Source organism: Taudactylus pleione, unplaced genomic scaffold (genome assembly GCF_031769625.1).
Source record: "Taudactylus pleione unplaced genomic scaffold, aTauple2 ptg000201l, whole genome shotgun sequence".
In the NCBI taxonomy this organism is placed as follows: Eukaryota; Metazoa; Chordata; class Amphibia; order Anura; family Myobatrachidae; genus Taudactylus; species Taudactylus pleione.
This window is the reverse complement of record NW_028284603.1, coordinates 25,750,412-25,766,294: the sequence shown is the minus strand read 5'-3', so window position 1 is coordinate 25,766,294 and position 15,883 is coordinate 25,750,412. Positions and strand designations below refer to the sequence as shown.

General features: G+C 36.2%; 1 protein-coding gene across 1 annotated transcript in view; it reads left to right on the top strand.

The window, feature by feature from the left end:
- Positions 1–14,413, top strand: part of PKDCC (protein kinase domain containing, cytoplasmic) — a 54,994-nt gene extending 40,581 nt beyond the window's left edge. The window contains exons 6-7 of the mRNA XM_088477290.1: positions 6,276–6,449; positions 11,351–14,413. Coding sequence (XP_088333416.1) covers positions 6,276–6,449; positions 11,351–11,436 — 260 coding nt within the window. The 3' untranslated portion in view covers positions 11,437–14,413. The remainder of the gene's footprint in view (positions 1–6,275; positions 6,450–11,350) is intronic.
- Positions 14,414–15,883: the final 1,470 nt, after the last annotated feature.

Genomic DNA, 15,883 nt, shown 5'->3' with positions numbered 1-15,883 from the left:
TTTTTGCCTGTTTTTTTGTCGAAAATGTCACCGTTTTTTTTCTGAAAAATGGCCATTTTCGCCAATGGCGAAAAAAATGTCCGTTTTCGCTGCCAATTGAATACCGCCCTTTGGGTGGATTCTGCCAGATCTCAAGAGAGTAGTCAATCCTCCCGGAACACTTCAACTACTTCTGTACAGTATTATGTCACGGGGGATGGGGTGACGATGTTGCAATTATCGTCACAACACCACTTGCCCTCCTCTCTGAACCTACTCCTCATGATCTCCCGGGAGAAAAAGTAGGTATGAGCTACAAATCAATGCACTCATACTCATATCTCATGCCGACTTTACCCGTTCATGTCACATGTCAATATTTACATGTAAAGCACCAACCCGCATAGTGCGTTGCGCTTTACAATTGGGATGTAGGATGATTAGTTTGCATAAACAGCACAATTGGACACATCCAGTGGATAGTCTGGAACCTGATCCATAGAGGAGGGGGTGGGCCCTCAGGCAGTGGGACCCACCGGGGGTTTCCCTTGTACCCTGGTGGGCCAGTCCGACCCTGGACACATCCATGCTGTGGGTGACATACCTGGAGACTTCATACTAGCCCCAGGCGCCCTATAGTAATACTGTTTATGTGTGGAATGGTCATAGGTGAAGATGGTGATCACTCGCCGCGTGACAGGTGCTCAGTCGCTCTCCTTATACAAATCATTGCTGCTGCATCTGCACATCTGATCTGAAAAAAAATTGTCTCTAAGTTTCTTCTTCATTACTCTACTTTAATGTTCTGACATAAATTAGGTTTAAGAATATTCAAATCTCAATTTTCACCATATTGTTTTTCTTTGCCAGTTCAATGCTCCTCTCAGTGTGATGCATGCCAATTTTAAATTTATGACTGCGTTTCTTGTATTAGGCAAGTATTTATTTGTTTTAAACATCATTAGTCTGGAAATTGACCAGAACTTTGACCTTTTGATGATGTGATTTACTGCTGAGAGACTTCAAATTCCATTGACTTCATTTAAATAAGCTTCCTTTCTTGAGAGCTGAAGCCTCCTTGATCATTACTAGTAAGATAGTGTGGGGTTTGGTGTAAGCCAGAAAGTAAGGGTATTTTGTTAAATTGAACCTTGTGTGCAATTAGTTTATGAGAAAATATGTTTTTGACAACATGAGGTACTGTATGTAAAAAAACAAACAAACCTTAAACGTGTTTATTAAACAGTTCTTGGCAGTTAAAATTAAATTTAAATGTACTGAGTTATTCATATAAAAAAATACTACAAATATACTACAAATATACTAAATATAAATATGTATGTATTTTTCCAGTGGGCTGCAAACAGCTAGTTTAGATTGTCAGACTATATAGTGTTGCATTTGTATGTGTTTCAACAAAAATAAGATAACTCTCTAACATTCAATTCCCACTACGGCCCTAACTGTGTGGAGTTTGTATATTCTCCCTGTGCTTGCGTGGGTTTCCTCCGGGTACTCCGATTTCCTCCCACACTCCAAAAATATACTGGTAGGTTAATTGGGTTCCCACAAAATTGACCATAGTGTGTATGTGTGTGAGCATGTGGTAGGGAATATAGATTGTAAGCTCCACTGGGGCAGGGACAGATGTGAATGGCCATATATTCTCTGTAAAGTGCTGCGGAATATGTGTTCACTATATAAATAACTGGTAATAAATAAATAAAATAAACATTCCACTTACCTAAACTATTATTAGAATTATTATTTTTATTTATATACGGTTGCGCACACATTACTCAGCACTTTACAGAGAATATTTCAATCATTTACATCAGTCCCTGCCCCAGTAGAGTTCTTAATCTATATTCCCTATCATATGGACACACACACAAGGATTATTTTTTTTGTCAGTAACGAAATAACCCTATCACTATGTTTTTGGAGTGTGGGAGGAAACCAAAGTACCCTGAGGAAACCCACACATACAAGCTCTACACAGATACTGTAAACCATGACCGGGAATTGAACTCAGGACCTCAGTGTTGTGAGGATATAATGCTAAGCATTATGCCAACCATACTGCCCAGCTTTATATAGTTCCACACAAGAATATACAGCTGAAGTAACTAGACAAAATACTCTTGAAGCTTCAGATGTGTCGCTCTTAGGAGATACCTAATAATGAAAATCATTGATCCATGTGACAAATGGGACCACTGTAGAGCTGGATTAATATTTTTTGAAGTTTCAAGTTGAGTAACTGTTGGGGACCCCTGACACAGTTTTTTCAAAATATTCTGGGCTGGTACCCCTTGTATTTTGTAGCTAACTATAGTTGGCCATTTGTGGTGTGGAGGCATTTAGTATGTGAGTGCTCATGTTTTATAACCTGGTGCTGCACATGGCATTCATAGTGAACGCAATGTGGACCATGGACACAATAAAACATTGCAGACTGCATCCATTATTCTTCCTGCATTTGCTATGAAAACTCATCAAGGATTAATGATCCAGAGATTTAGGGGCAGATGCAGAATTGGAAGTAAACTAAAAGTACATTACTGTAAAGTGTACAGAAAAATTGCATATTTCCATCATATATGTAGAGCTGCTGTACATATCTCAAGATGCGCCTGATTTACTACAAGCTATCACCCCCAGCGTATAGTTAGCCTGACTAGGTGCAATAGGTACGCCTTGTAACAGGCATATATATGCGTACGTACTGGTCTGCATGCAAAGAATTATCCCTTACTGAACATTGTCTACGCAAGAACACCCTTTCATACCCCCGTACTGCCTCTCTATGCTGGTCATTAGTGTAGATGTAATCAGAGTGTACTTGTCTCTGCATTATCATATATGTGTACACTCATTTTATGAGCATATGTAGTGCAAACTCACGTAAGATACTGTACGCTTCGCGAATGGGCATGCAGCCAATTCTAAAGCAGCCCCTTAGAGTATAAAGTTGTAAATCTTAACATTTTTAAATATTTCAGTGAACCTGTCAAATATTTTATTATTCATAATAATATAAAATATCTGGAGACATTAAGAAAAAAATATATATACAGTATATACTGTATATATTATAGACAAGAATATAAGTCAAACTTGCATGCAAATGATGCTTAAACTCATAGGTCGACTTTTGTTTTCAATTAGTTTTCAATTGGCATCAAACAATTATACGGTATTTGGAAAGCCTTCGGGCAAAATTTAAAGGTAAATATTGTTCTAATCTACAGCCATTTCCTAGATGCAGCTCCGCTTCCAGAACATAAGAAGCAGAAACAGACATCCCACAGGTTCACTATTTAAGGCAGAAATAAAGGTAGCAGTGAACCTTGATCCAGAGCCATCGTTTTGTGGAGCTTGCCAAATAATTGTATCCTCTGGTGTTTTACTACTATAATTAGTTCATGTAGAAGCACAACATTTAATTGTTAAACTGATCTACAATATTACAAATGATGAAAGGAATAAGAACAAGAAGAACCAATGATGTACAGACTTTTCTCTATCGAGCCATTTTGGAACGGGTTGTTTCATGCAATTATTATTATAGGTAGATGTGTTTTGGTTTACATTATTCTACTATACATTATTTGCAGTGATGGACAACAGACGACCCTGGGGTTTCATGTTGCCTTCCGAGCCTTCACCTGCGAACCCAACTCTGCTTCCTCTTTTATTGTTAAAATAGTTTTTTATAGCATGTTAAAATGCCAGCTGATATGTTTCTACAGACAGATGCCTTTTCTTCATTAAATTAACTATTTTAACTTATTACTGAGAATATCAGTAATGTGTGGCCCTTCTGAAGGTCAGAGGGCCACCCATGGGGTCCCTGAAGTGTAGGGGGCTGTCTATCTCTGTATATACTGTGTTGCTTTTAACTGTGCTGTTATTATTCTGTTAGCAAATAAGAATGTTTGAGAGTACTTACAAACAGGCTAGAGGTGGCTATCGAATGGTTCAGCATTAATGCTAATCATGCTACCATCAGTGCTGTACAATGATGGCAATAAGCCATTGACGGGAAGTTATTGATGGTTTACATCATTGATGACCATCACTGCTTGTTAGGCATGGCCCGCAGTCAGGGAAGGGGATGCAACTGCTAAGGGGCATGTCAGTGGGCGGAGGTATGCGCCTTACGTTGTGTGTCCCAGGAAGAAAAACATTGATGCACTCTCTGCCATTGATGACGCAGAACCATCGGACCTCCACCATTGATGACAAAGCCATTGACCATTAGTGGCAAACCATCAATGTTTGCTAATCATTGATTGTAGATGGCCATCCTTAAGACAGACTGAACAGGTGAGGAAGTCAAAGACGGCAACAGATTTTTTTTTTTCATTGACCTAACAAACCAGCTAGTTACACTTTTAGATTGTTAAAGCATTATAGGACCACATAAAAATTCTTAATTACAGAATAGAAGACGTAGAGTAAGGTCAATGTAAATATTCAGTGAGGTATTTTTGACAAACTGTAAGACCAATCTATTCAATGCAAAGCTTGTAAAGGATGTGACATAAAAAAATACTTCACGTTATCTCTCCACCACAAACTTTGACATTTATGAAAAGTTGGGTACAGATAAGTATTTTATTGCGGGTTGCAAAACGAAATGTTGCCCTGGAAACTTGTAGTAGTTTCTAGAGCCACTATACCCTCATTAAAATGGTCTGAGAGAGTGATACCATTTACTGGATTTACGTTTTGCCCTTTACAAACATAAGCGCAGCATAGCTTGAAGATATAATTGTTTACTTAGGCTTAGTACAAGCATCGCAATGTGGTTTACATCTCGCGTGTTACATGTAACGGCGAAATGTGAATCTGCTGAGTTATTACATCTAAACGGTGTGTTTATAAATAGGCTAAGTTGTAATATTTAAAAGTGATTAATTCACTGATGATTTCAACCATAAAGGGAGCTCAGTGATGGCCAGGGAGCTTGGTGTAGCTGTGAACAGTGAACAAGAGGGTGGCTTTTAAAACCATCTGAGACTGAACGGCAGCCAAGGCAGCTTGGTAATATATTAATCAGTACAGAAATGGGTGAGAAAATAATGTGAGATATTCCATGTACTTTCTCCTGATCTATTAAAAAGAGTGCTAGGATGTTTCAGCTCATTAAGAAGCCTGTTGAATTCTCCCCCCTTACAGCAAAAATGAAGACGGATTGTTTGATGGAAAGGGCATCATAGACCTTACGATCAATTCATGCGGGGGCTGCTTCATTCATTCATTCATTCTCCTTTTATCAAGTGTTGCAGGGAATATACTTATTGACTAGTGAAAACAAACGGCAACATTACTTGCCCATGGGCTGTTTTATCAAGCTTTAGGATATCTGGAGCAAATGTCAGCACGCCGGCTAATTTGCAGCATGTGTTAATTTGTTATGCATGTCTAAGGCATTATTAGGTCTCAGACAGAGGGCGAACTTCTGACCACCAGCCAGTTTATATGGAATGGTGGTGACTAGAGTGATCATTTTACAAACAAAATCTCACAAATAATCTGGGGTTTTTAAAAAATATAATTCTCAGTTTGTTGTAATATAGATTCCTGGATAACACAATGAAACACCTACAATAATAATAATAATAATAATAATAATAATAATAATAATTTTTTTTGTATAGTGAATTGCAAATATGATGGTGGTTTTATAAATAAATGTGATCGTTACTCATAGTGATTCTTTGGCTTCTATGAGACAACCGCACCCCGTTAGCCTTTGTCGACATTCACACTGGTAATTACACAGCTTACTGTTAGTGTTGCAGTGGAATTATTCACTGTAAACATCGGTTGATGTAATTCAATGGTGCTAACTATAAAATGTTTCATTATTAATACTGTATATCGTGTCTTAGTATATGTTCAGTGTTTTGAATCCTATTTTTGCATTCCCTTTATATTTGTCTAATATGTAGACTTCAATGTATATAAATATTAATGCTGCAGATATGTTCTAACCCTTTGTAAAGATGTTATCCTAAATCTAATAGATCGTCTTGTGTATGGTGATATGAGATTGCAGAGTTTTGTTTTTCCCCAGCGCATAATTTTGTAATCTCTCATAATTATCCTCTGAATCTTATTCACTTGCAACAATCCCCCCACAGTAGAACATCTTGTGAGTGTATCCTAGTGACAGTGGAAGGTCTGACATCATTGGGAGTGGTGTGATATATCGCTGAGGACATGTCAGATGTAGATACAATCAAGTAAATACCATTTATAACATGGTTTAATTTTGTCTCCAGACTACAGGCAAGAGAAAGATGTCTCCATAGTCGATGAAGACTACAGATGTTGGCCATCTTACCATCATGACGGGTGCCTCCTCTCAGTGTTTGATATAAATGAAGCAATAGAAGTTTGTGAAAACCATTCACAGTGCAAGGCTTTTGTTTGGAGTAATCAGACAACCTGGACAGGTAATTCATTTTATGAAGTTATTCTTGAAGTGGGCACAGTATAGAGTAATGGGGCTGCCAACGCAGTAAAACTAGGTACTAAAATTGTTATGGCCATGACTCCTTCTGCCGTGTTGCAGAACAAGATCTACCGACAGGACCCATAATTTCCAGCATGGGGTTACCATGTGCCCATGCACAGGGCAATATCCCTCCCCTGCCGGTGCCCACAATTTCTCATGGTGTAGGAATGTAAATCACAGTTCTTCTAAGTATGATTTGTGACCCTTTTTACAACTAATTTACTTTTAACTGGGATTCCACATTCAGTAATCCCTGTTAAAAGTAAAAATGCTGAATTATTAATCTTCATTATACTTATATACAACAATAGATAAGATCAGGTACAGTATGTGCATTGGATAGGGTAGTAATCCAATTTGCCTATACAACAGAAGTTTCTGAACTCAAAGTTTGGTATATGAAGATCGGCATGGTCTGAATGTGCTATGTAATTAGCAGAATATGTATGTGCTATATAAATAAAAAATATGTATGCGCTATATAAGTAAGAGAATATGCGCTATATAAGTAAGAGAATATGTATGCGCTATATAAATAAAAAAAATATGTATGCGCTATATAAGTAACAGAATATGTATGCGCTATATAAGTAGCAGAATATGTATGCACTATATAAATTTAAAAATATGTATGCGCTATATAAGTAACAGAATATGTATGCGCTATATAAATAAAAAGAATATGTATGCGCTATATAAGTAACAGAATATGTATGCGCTATATAAATAAAAAAAATATGTATGCGCTATATAAGTAACAGAATATGTATGCGCAATATAATTTAAAAATATGTATGCGCTATATAAGTAACAGAATATGTATGCGCAATATAAGTAACAGAATATGTATGCGCTATATAAGTAACAGAATATGTATGTGCTATATAAGTAACAGAATATGTATGCGCTATATAAGTAACAGAATATGTATGTGCTATATAAGTAATAGAATATGTATGCGCTATATAAGTAACAGAATATGTATGCACTATATAAGTAACAGAATATGTATGCGCTATATAAGTAACAGAATATGTATGCGCAATATAAGTAACAGAATATGTATGCGCTATATAAGTAACAGAATATGTATGCGCTATATAAGTAACAGAATATGTATGTGCTATATAAGTAATAGAATATGTATGCGCTATATAAGTAACAGAATATGTATGCACTATATATATAACAGAATATGTATGCGCTATATAAGTAACAGAATATGTATGTGCTATATAAGTAACAGAATATGTATGTGCTATATAAGTAACAGAATATGTATGTGCTATATAAGTAACAGAATATGTATGCGCTATATAAATAAAAGCAATAGATGTGCGGGTTCAGTTTTACTCGGTTTTACTCTGATATGTTCGGATCTCAAAAACGGCATCTTATTGGCTATCGGTTATCACGTGTTTTGGATAGCCAATAAAATAAATCCGAACTTGCGATAATTTTGGCGAAAAGAACCGAATAAAACCGAACCTGCACATCTCTAAAAAGAATAGGTATACGCTATATAAATAACAGAATACGTATGTGCTATTTAATTAACACAATATGTATGCGCTATATAAATAACAGAATATGCATATACTATATAAATAACACAATATGTATGCGCTCTATAAATAACACAATATGTATGCGCTATATAAATAACAGAATATGCATATACTATATAAATAACACAATATGTATGCGCTCTATAAATAACACAATATGAATGCGCTATATAAATATCACAATATGTATGCGCTATATAAATAACACAATATGTATGCACTATATAATTAACAGAATATGTATGCGCTATATAAATAACAGATTATGTATGCGCTATACAGTGCATCCGGAAAGTATTCACATCGCTTCACTTTTTCCACATTTTGTTATGTTACAGCCTTATTCCAAAATGGAATAAATTAATTTTTGTCCTCAAAATTTTACACACAATACCACATTAATGACAAGGTGTAAAAAGTTTTTTTGAGATTTTTGCAAATTTAATTAAAAAAAAAAAAAAAAGCTAAGAAATCACATGTACATAAGTATTCACAGCCTTTGCTCAATACTTTGTTGATGCACCTTTGGCAGCAATTACAGCCTCAAATCTTTTTGAATATGATGCCACAAGCTTGGCACACCTATCTTTGGGCAGTTTCGCCCATTCCTCTTTACAGCACCTCTCAAGCTCCATCATGTGGGTGCACAGCCATTTTCAGATCTCCAGAGATGTTCAATCGGATTCAAGTCTGGGCTCTGGCTGGGCCACTCAAGGACATTCACAGAGTTGTCCTGAAGCCACTACTTTGATATCTTGGCTGTGTGCTTAGGTTCGTTGTCCTGCTGAAAGATGAACCGTCGCCACCAGTCTGAGGTCGAGTGCTCTGGAGCGGTTTTCATCCAGGATGTCTCTGTACATTTCTGCATTCATCTTTCCCTCTATCTTGACTAGTCTCCCAGTTCCTGCTGCTGAAAAACATCCCCATAGCATGATGCTGCTATCAGCATGCTTCACTGTAGGGATAGTATTGGCCTGGTGATGAGCGGTGCTGGTTTCCTCCAAACATAACGCCTGGCATTCACGCCAAAGAGTTCAATCTTTGTCTCATCAGACCAGAGAGTCCTTCAGGTGCATTTGGCAAACTCCAGGTGGGTTGCCATGTGCTTTTTACTAAATGGCTTCCGTCTGGCCACTCTAAAATACAGGCCTGATTGATAGATTGCTGCAGAGATGGTTGTCCTTCTGGAAGGTTCTCCTCTGTCCACATAGGAATGCTGTAGTTCTGACAGAGTGACCATCGGGTTCTTGGTCACCTCCCTAAGGCCCTTCTCCCAGGATCGCTCAGTTTAGACGGCCGGCCAACTCTAGGAAGAGTCCTGGTGGTTCCGAACTTCTTCCATTTATAAATGAGGAAGCCACTGTGCTCATTGGGACCTTCAAAGCAGCAGATATTTTTCTGTACCCTTCCCCAGATTTGTGCCTCGAGACAATCTTGTCTCGGAGGTCTACAGACAATTCCTTGGACTTCATGCTTGGTTTGTGCTCTGACATGCACTGTCAAGTGTGGGTCCTTATATAGACAGGTGTATGCCTTTCAAAATCATGTCCGTTCAACTGAATTTACCACAGGTGGACTCCAATTAAGCTGTAGGAACATCTCAAGTATGATCAGTGGAAACAGGATGCACCTGAGCTCAATTTTGAGCTTCATGGTAAAGGCCGTGAATACTTATGTACATGTGATTTCTTAGTGGGTTTTTTTATTAAATTTGCAAAAATCTCAAAAAAACTTTATACACGTTGTCATTATGGGGTATTGTGTGTAGAATTTTGAGGAGAAAAATTAATTTATTCCATTAGGGAATAAGGCTGTAACATAACAAAATGTGGAAAAAGTGAAGCGTTGTGAATACTTTCGAGATATACTGTAAAACAATATGTATGTGCTATATAAATAAAAGAATATGTATGCGCTATATATATAACAGAATATGTATGCACTATATAAATTACAGAAATTGTATGCGCTATATAAATAACAGAATATGTATTCGCTATATATATAACAGAATATGTATGCGCTATATAAATAACAGAATATGTATGCGCTATATATATAACAGAATATGTATTTGCTATATACATAAATGTTAATAATAATGTCAAAGTCAACATTGTGAATGTCAACGCTTGACAAGTCATCCTCCCTGTCTATGTTGACATTCAGGCCATGTCGGTATGCTGGTGTTGATAATTTGAATGTCGAGATCCCGATTATTGACTTTTCATACCACACCCCAAAGTTCACCTTTATATATTTAATTCTGTTAATTTGATTTATCAAAGATAGTTATAATTCTAATAATTTGGTATAGCAGAAAAAATACAGATGCCCACCTTCCCCTCTGAAGTATATTTTATTACTCTTGAGCATTCATGCTCTAGAATATTACAGATTTGCTGTGGAAAATGAAAACTATTTTACATAAAAAACACAGCATCTGCAGAATAAAGGTGAGAATTCCTACATGTCACTACATAAGTCACTCACTTGGATCCTGCATATGAAGCCGGTGCCCAGTTCAACAGTCCTTAGATCAGACAGAAGTATCTGGGGAAGAAAAACATACAAGACTTTAGTGAAAGATAGGTTGAAATGAATGTGGATGTGAGGAAGGACTGATTGTGTAATTGAAACTAAGCAGACAGCCAGCCATTCTCAGCACCTTAATACAAGAAAGTAATTATATATGGTATACATTGTAGAACAGAGGCTGGATTGATGAATACCATACATCATATACAATCTGTGTTACTATTACATGCAGTAAACATAGCAATAAGCATTCGGGTTGACGAGGAAGAATTTTTAAAATGCAGAAACAGACTAAAGTTACTGATCAAAAATACCCTGCATTTATAAAAATTGTGGTCACCATTTTAAATACATTTTCCTCAGATGGTTCTCTGCTGGAGTCTTTTTGTTGTATTTGCATTTTAATTTTTGTCAAAAATATTTGTGCTGTTTCTCCTGCTAAGTCCCTCCCACTTTTCAGTGAAGTCCCGCCCTTTTCACTTCCTGCTCATATTGCTTTCTTAAGTAGTGAGTGCCATGCTACAAATTATTTATTAATTGGCAAAGGAGTTTATCATTACAGTTCTGTGTGTTTCCTTATGTGTATTTCAAAACACTGGTAAATTTGTGGTTATTTTCAAAATAAAAAAATTAAATTATTGACATATTCAATAATCAATAATAATCTTGCATTTTTGTGTAACTCTTTTTGTGTAACGTTTAGTTATTTTTTGTTTGTTTCGTTTGTCTTTAGGTCGACAGCTCGTCCTCTTCAAAGCTAGCTCCAAAAATCTTGTGTCCGATCAAAATAAAATAACATATCTGAAAATGACAGATTGACGGAGACTTTTTTATTTACAATAAGACAACGTCGTTCAGATGCGGCATGGAATTATTTGGGGAAAAAAATGCACTAATATTCATTCTAATTTCTAGAGTGGTATTTGTATTTACCTGAATTACCAGGGTGGATGTGCAATAAATCAACAATTAATGTGATTTAAAAGGAAGAAAAAACAAAGATAATGTGATACACTGTTAGAAATTAATATAATGAATATATGGTGATTATCTTTAAATTGTATTTCGAGCTAGCTCTGCAGTTTAGATGAATGACTCTTGGATTGGTTCAAGCATACCAATGTCAGTCGACTGCCGCCTTTACAATCGCAAGGACTGATGCACTGGCGGTTTTTATCCAGTGTTTCATTTTTACAGGGATGAGGAAGAAAGTGGTAATGTGTTATGTTATAAATATTTGTTATCGTAAATTATAAGATTTTAACTATAAAACATCTTAACCAAGATGTTGATCCAGGGTGATGCTAGCAAACCAATGTCAAACCTCAGTTAACTCGAAGAGCTGTACACAGTTCTTAAACCAGGTAAAATGTATAGGAAGAATCAAGAGACAGAAATGACCCATTAGTGCAAATATCATGACAGTTGCAAATCCATGGCCACTGTACAATGAGACATCAGAATTGCCAAAGACAGAAAGTAGAATATACGTCTCATGATTTTTTTTGCAAAATATGAGCTCAAAAGAAGTAGAAAATATAATTACCATATTTACCAAGGCACAATTGGGGGTGTATGTACCAGTCTTTTGTACATGTGAATTCTTGTGCAACTGTGTGTTTACATCGTTCACGTTTTTATTTTTTAACAGATGTATTATATTGTATGGTGCTTTGAACCATAAATATTTCCCACAAAGCGCTATATTAAACCAAATATTTTCCACCCTCTTTTAGGTGCAAGTTTTATCAAAAGTAACTGTTTTTCTACCTGCTCAAAAACCAAAAATCATGTGTAACTAAATATCTCACACTTGTGTGAGGAATCTGCAAATGTTGGCCTTCTAACTGTTGTTACTTAGATTAAGAGTTATTAGACTTCATATAAAATACACTGACAGCATTTACAGGGATATGTACTTCCATAAATGTGTTTGTCATCATTCAACACCCAACAAATCAATAGAAAATCATACATCAAAAATATGCTTTAAAATTTTATTCAATGCTGAGGGGGGATTTACCTTGGAGAGAGGTAAGGTGGAGAGAGATAAAGTACCAACCAATCAGCTCCTGTCACTTTACAGGCTGGTTTTGAAAAATGGCAGTTAGGAGCTGATTGAATGGTACTTTATTTCCACTTTATCGCTCTCCAAGGCTTAAGGCGCATATCCACTACACAATATAAATGGACAATTGAACGTGCATGTTTGGGGATGAGGGAGGGTGCCTGCACTGAACGACATATCGTTCGGTGTGACCACAAAATCCACTGCACAGTACAATGAACGATTGAACGATAACTATGTCGTTATCGTTCAATCGTTCATTCATCGTGTAGTGGATATGCGGCTTTAGTACATCTCCCCCTGTGTACCCAAACCATGTATTTGATTCATACTGGTGGTCAAGATACAGTACACTTGTCCTACTGCTGAATCTTATTTAACAGTCCTTGAAAACTAGACAAATGGCTTCTCTTTGCATCTTGCCAAGGCTATTACCTGACAGATAACTCTCCAGGATAGGTTTACAGTGAGATTTTCTATTTAATATTTGCAATCTGGAAGAGGTTTGAGGCTTTAAATTATGCCAGTCGCCTACATACCATAGGGCGAGAAAGATAGTACCTGTATGAACTGAATTAATATCTCTGCCTCATGCCTCAGTGATGCCTCAGTTTTTACTACTTACTAGTGACTTGATAGGCTAAGTATTGTTTCAGCAGAAATAGTGGGTTACTTATGTGTGATAGGCATGTGTTAATCTGAATGCTTTAGCTACCCTGTGTAAATAACTTATTTGATTGCTACCTATTTCATGTAGAAAGAAAAAATAATAATATTGTCAACCCCACAATGAAATATTTCTGTGTTACAATATGATCAAGTAGTTCAAAAGAAAGATGCCGTGAAAATAGTATGTTCTTAGTATGTTGTTTAAAATTAACTATAATTGAATTCCGTAAATTATTTAGTTTACAAATTACATTGATGTGTGATTTATTATATATATTGTTTTGTTGCCAATCTTTTTAGCATTTTGGTTATTCTGATTTATTACCTATAGGTATCACGGTGGCAACTGCTGTCGAGATTCAGGAGTTTCTTTACTAATACTGAATTTCCACCAAAGTCCCTGGTCTGACCCGGGATTTGGAACATGGCTCCAAACTGGGTCAGACCCGGGACAGACCCCTTTTGCACCGCGGTCCCGATCTGGGTTATTCCCGGAACGGCACCGTTCACACTGCACATGGGTGCAGTGACGGCACTTGGAGATGACATCATCAGTGGCAAAGGGGTATTAGTGTGTAAAATCCAACTCTTCTGTTCGTGTTCATGCCCGATATTTAAAAGGGCAGTGCTTTCACTAGCTGTGTCTTGCTATCGGGCATGTACATGAACAGAAGTCTTAGGTTTTACAACCCGACACTTAGTAAATAAAGTCTGTGTCTAATTAACCTTTATAGATATCAACAGGAAATGCATTATAGCAAATCACTAGATACAAACTACTGTCATTTTCATTACAGTGGTCAATTATATTTAATTTTATACATCATTAAATAAAACCAAATTTTAATTATCAGACTTATTTAACTAAAACTACTCAGTCGTTACTGGTGCTCAAAATAGTAATATTTAAAAGGTACAGATGGTATCTAATTTATTTGCTTTCAGTGAAAGCTGCCACTGAAAATTGCTACACTATTTTGTAATTTGTACGAACAGATTGTTTTTGTACTTCTGTTTCTAAAAATGTTTATTTTTCTAAAAAATAAAGCGTCAAAATCATTTATGGTTATTTGGTCTTGCTTTTACATTGCGATGTATTTATGTGCCTAAAGCATATCATTTAGTACTCAAAAAGATCAGAAAGTGAGATATACTAAGGTAACTGACCCCATTATAATCTGTTCATAGGATATATGACTCATTTGATGGAGTGATGTATATATTGTACCATATCACTGGTATGAAGTTTGAATCACCCCCATTATTCTTTTTATTTTCCAGATAAGATATTCCATCTTTTTATTTGTGCTGAAAAGTTTCATTATCCAAAGTTAGAAAATATTTTTTGCATTTGTTTGCTGCACAGAGCATATTTTTAGATTACTGGCCCTCTGATACCCTGTCATTTGATTGCTATCGTTTATTTGAAAAACATTGTTAAAAAGTTGTTTATCAAATGTAAATATTTAATTTGACAAGGTAAGAGGGTTAGACCCAGCTTCTATACATTTATTTTATTTTACAAAAACCAATTCCAAATACACGTTTGTGGCTGTGATTATGCTCCACTCAAGGTATCCTAATAGGACATATAGTACTATAGATCCTCAGCATTATCCTGTTCCAGCTACTCTTTCACAGATACAGATTGATATGTTTTGCATTGCATCTTATGATCAGATAAAAGGCACACTCCCTAAACTAAAGTTAGTTGGAGAACATTAAAGGTATTTTGCAGTTTTGGGAAAGGGGTGGCAAGATTTACTCACCAATAACTGCCATACGAATATTACTTTAAGTTCCACTTCTGTAAAATGTATATGCATAGCACCTGTAAAACTACACTTTACCTGGAAATGTATCTTTACATATTACCTGTACTATTTAGAGATGAGTGGGTTCAGTTTTCCAAAAACTGTACTGTATTGCAGACAGTTTGTGCAGAGTTATAATAATTCAAATCATATTTTTCTTGTAATTAATTTGTGTCTTACAGACTAGTGGATGTTAGGCAGGCCCGTAATACAAGACTAATGCACAGTAGCTCAGGGTTACTGTGTTATCTGCACAGTGTGTCACAGACAGGTTTGTGTGACGTTATAAAAAATCAAATCATATTTTTCTTGTTTAAAATAATTTGTGTATTTCAGACAAGTGAATGCCAGGCAGGCCCATGATACAAGACTAATGCACAGCAGCTTCATGGTCACCGTGTTAATAATATCTGCAGAGTGTGTCAATATGGATCAGGAAGATCAATCAATAGAACAGCAGGAGCAGCAACCAAGTACTAGTGCTGCAGCTGCTGCCACCTGTCATGAGTATGATACTAGTCCTTCAACATCATCTACTAAAGCCAGTCCTCAAGGGCATAGAGGGTTTAAGTCAGGGCATCTGAAATGAAAACAATATTTAACATTGTTAAAGAAAATATAAACACCTTTAATAAAGGGAAAGTTCACTGCAGAAAAACATAAAATTGTCAAAATGACATTCACCACACTTAGTAGCAAAGAAAGGCTCAGGCCT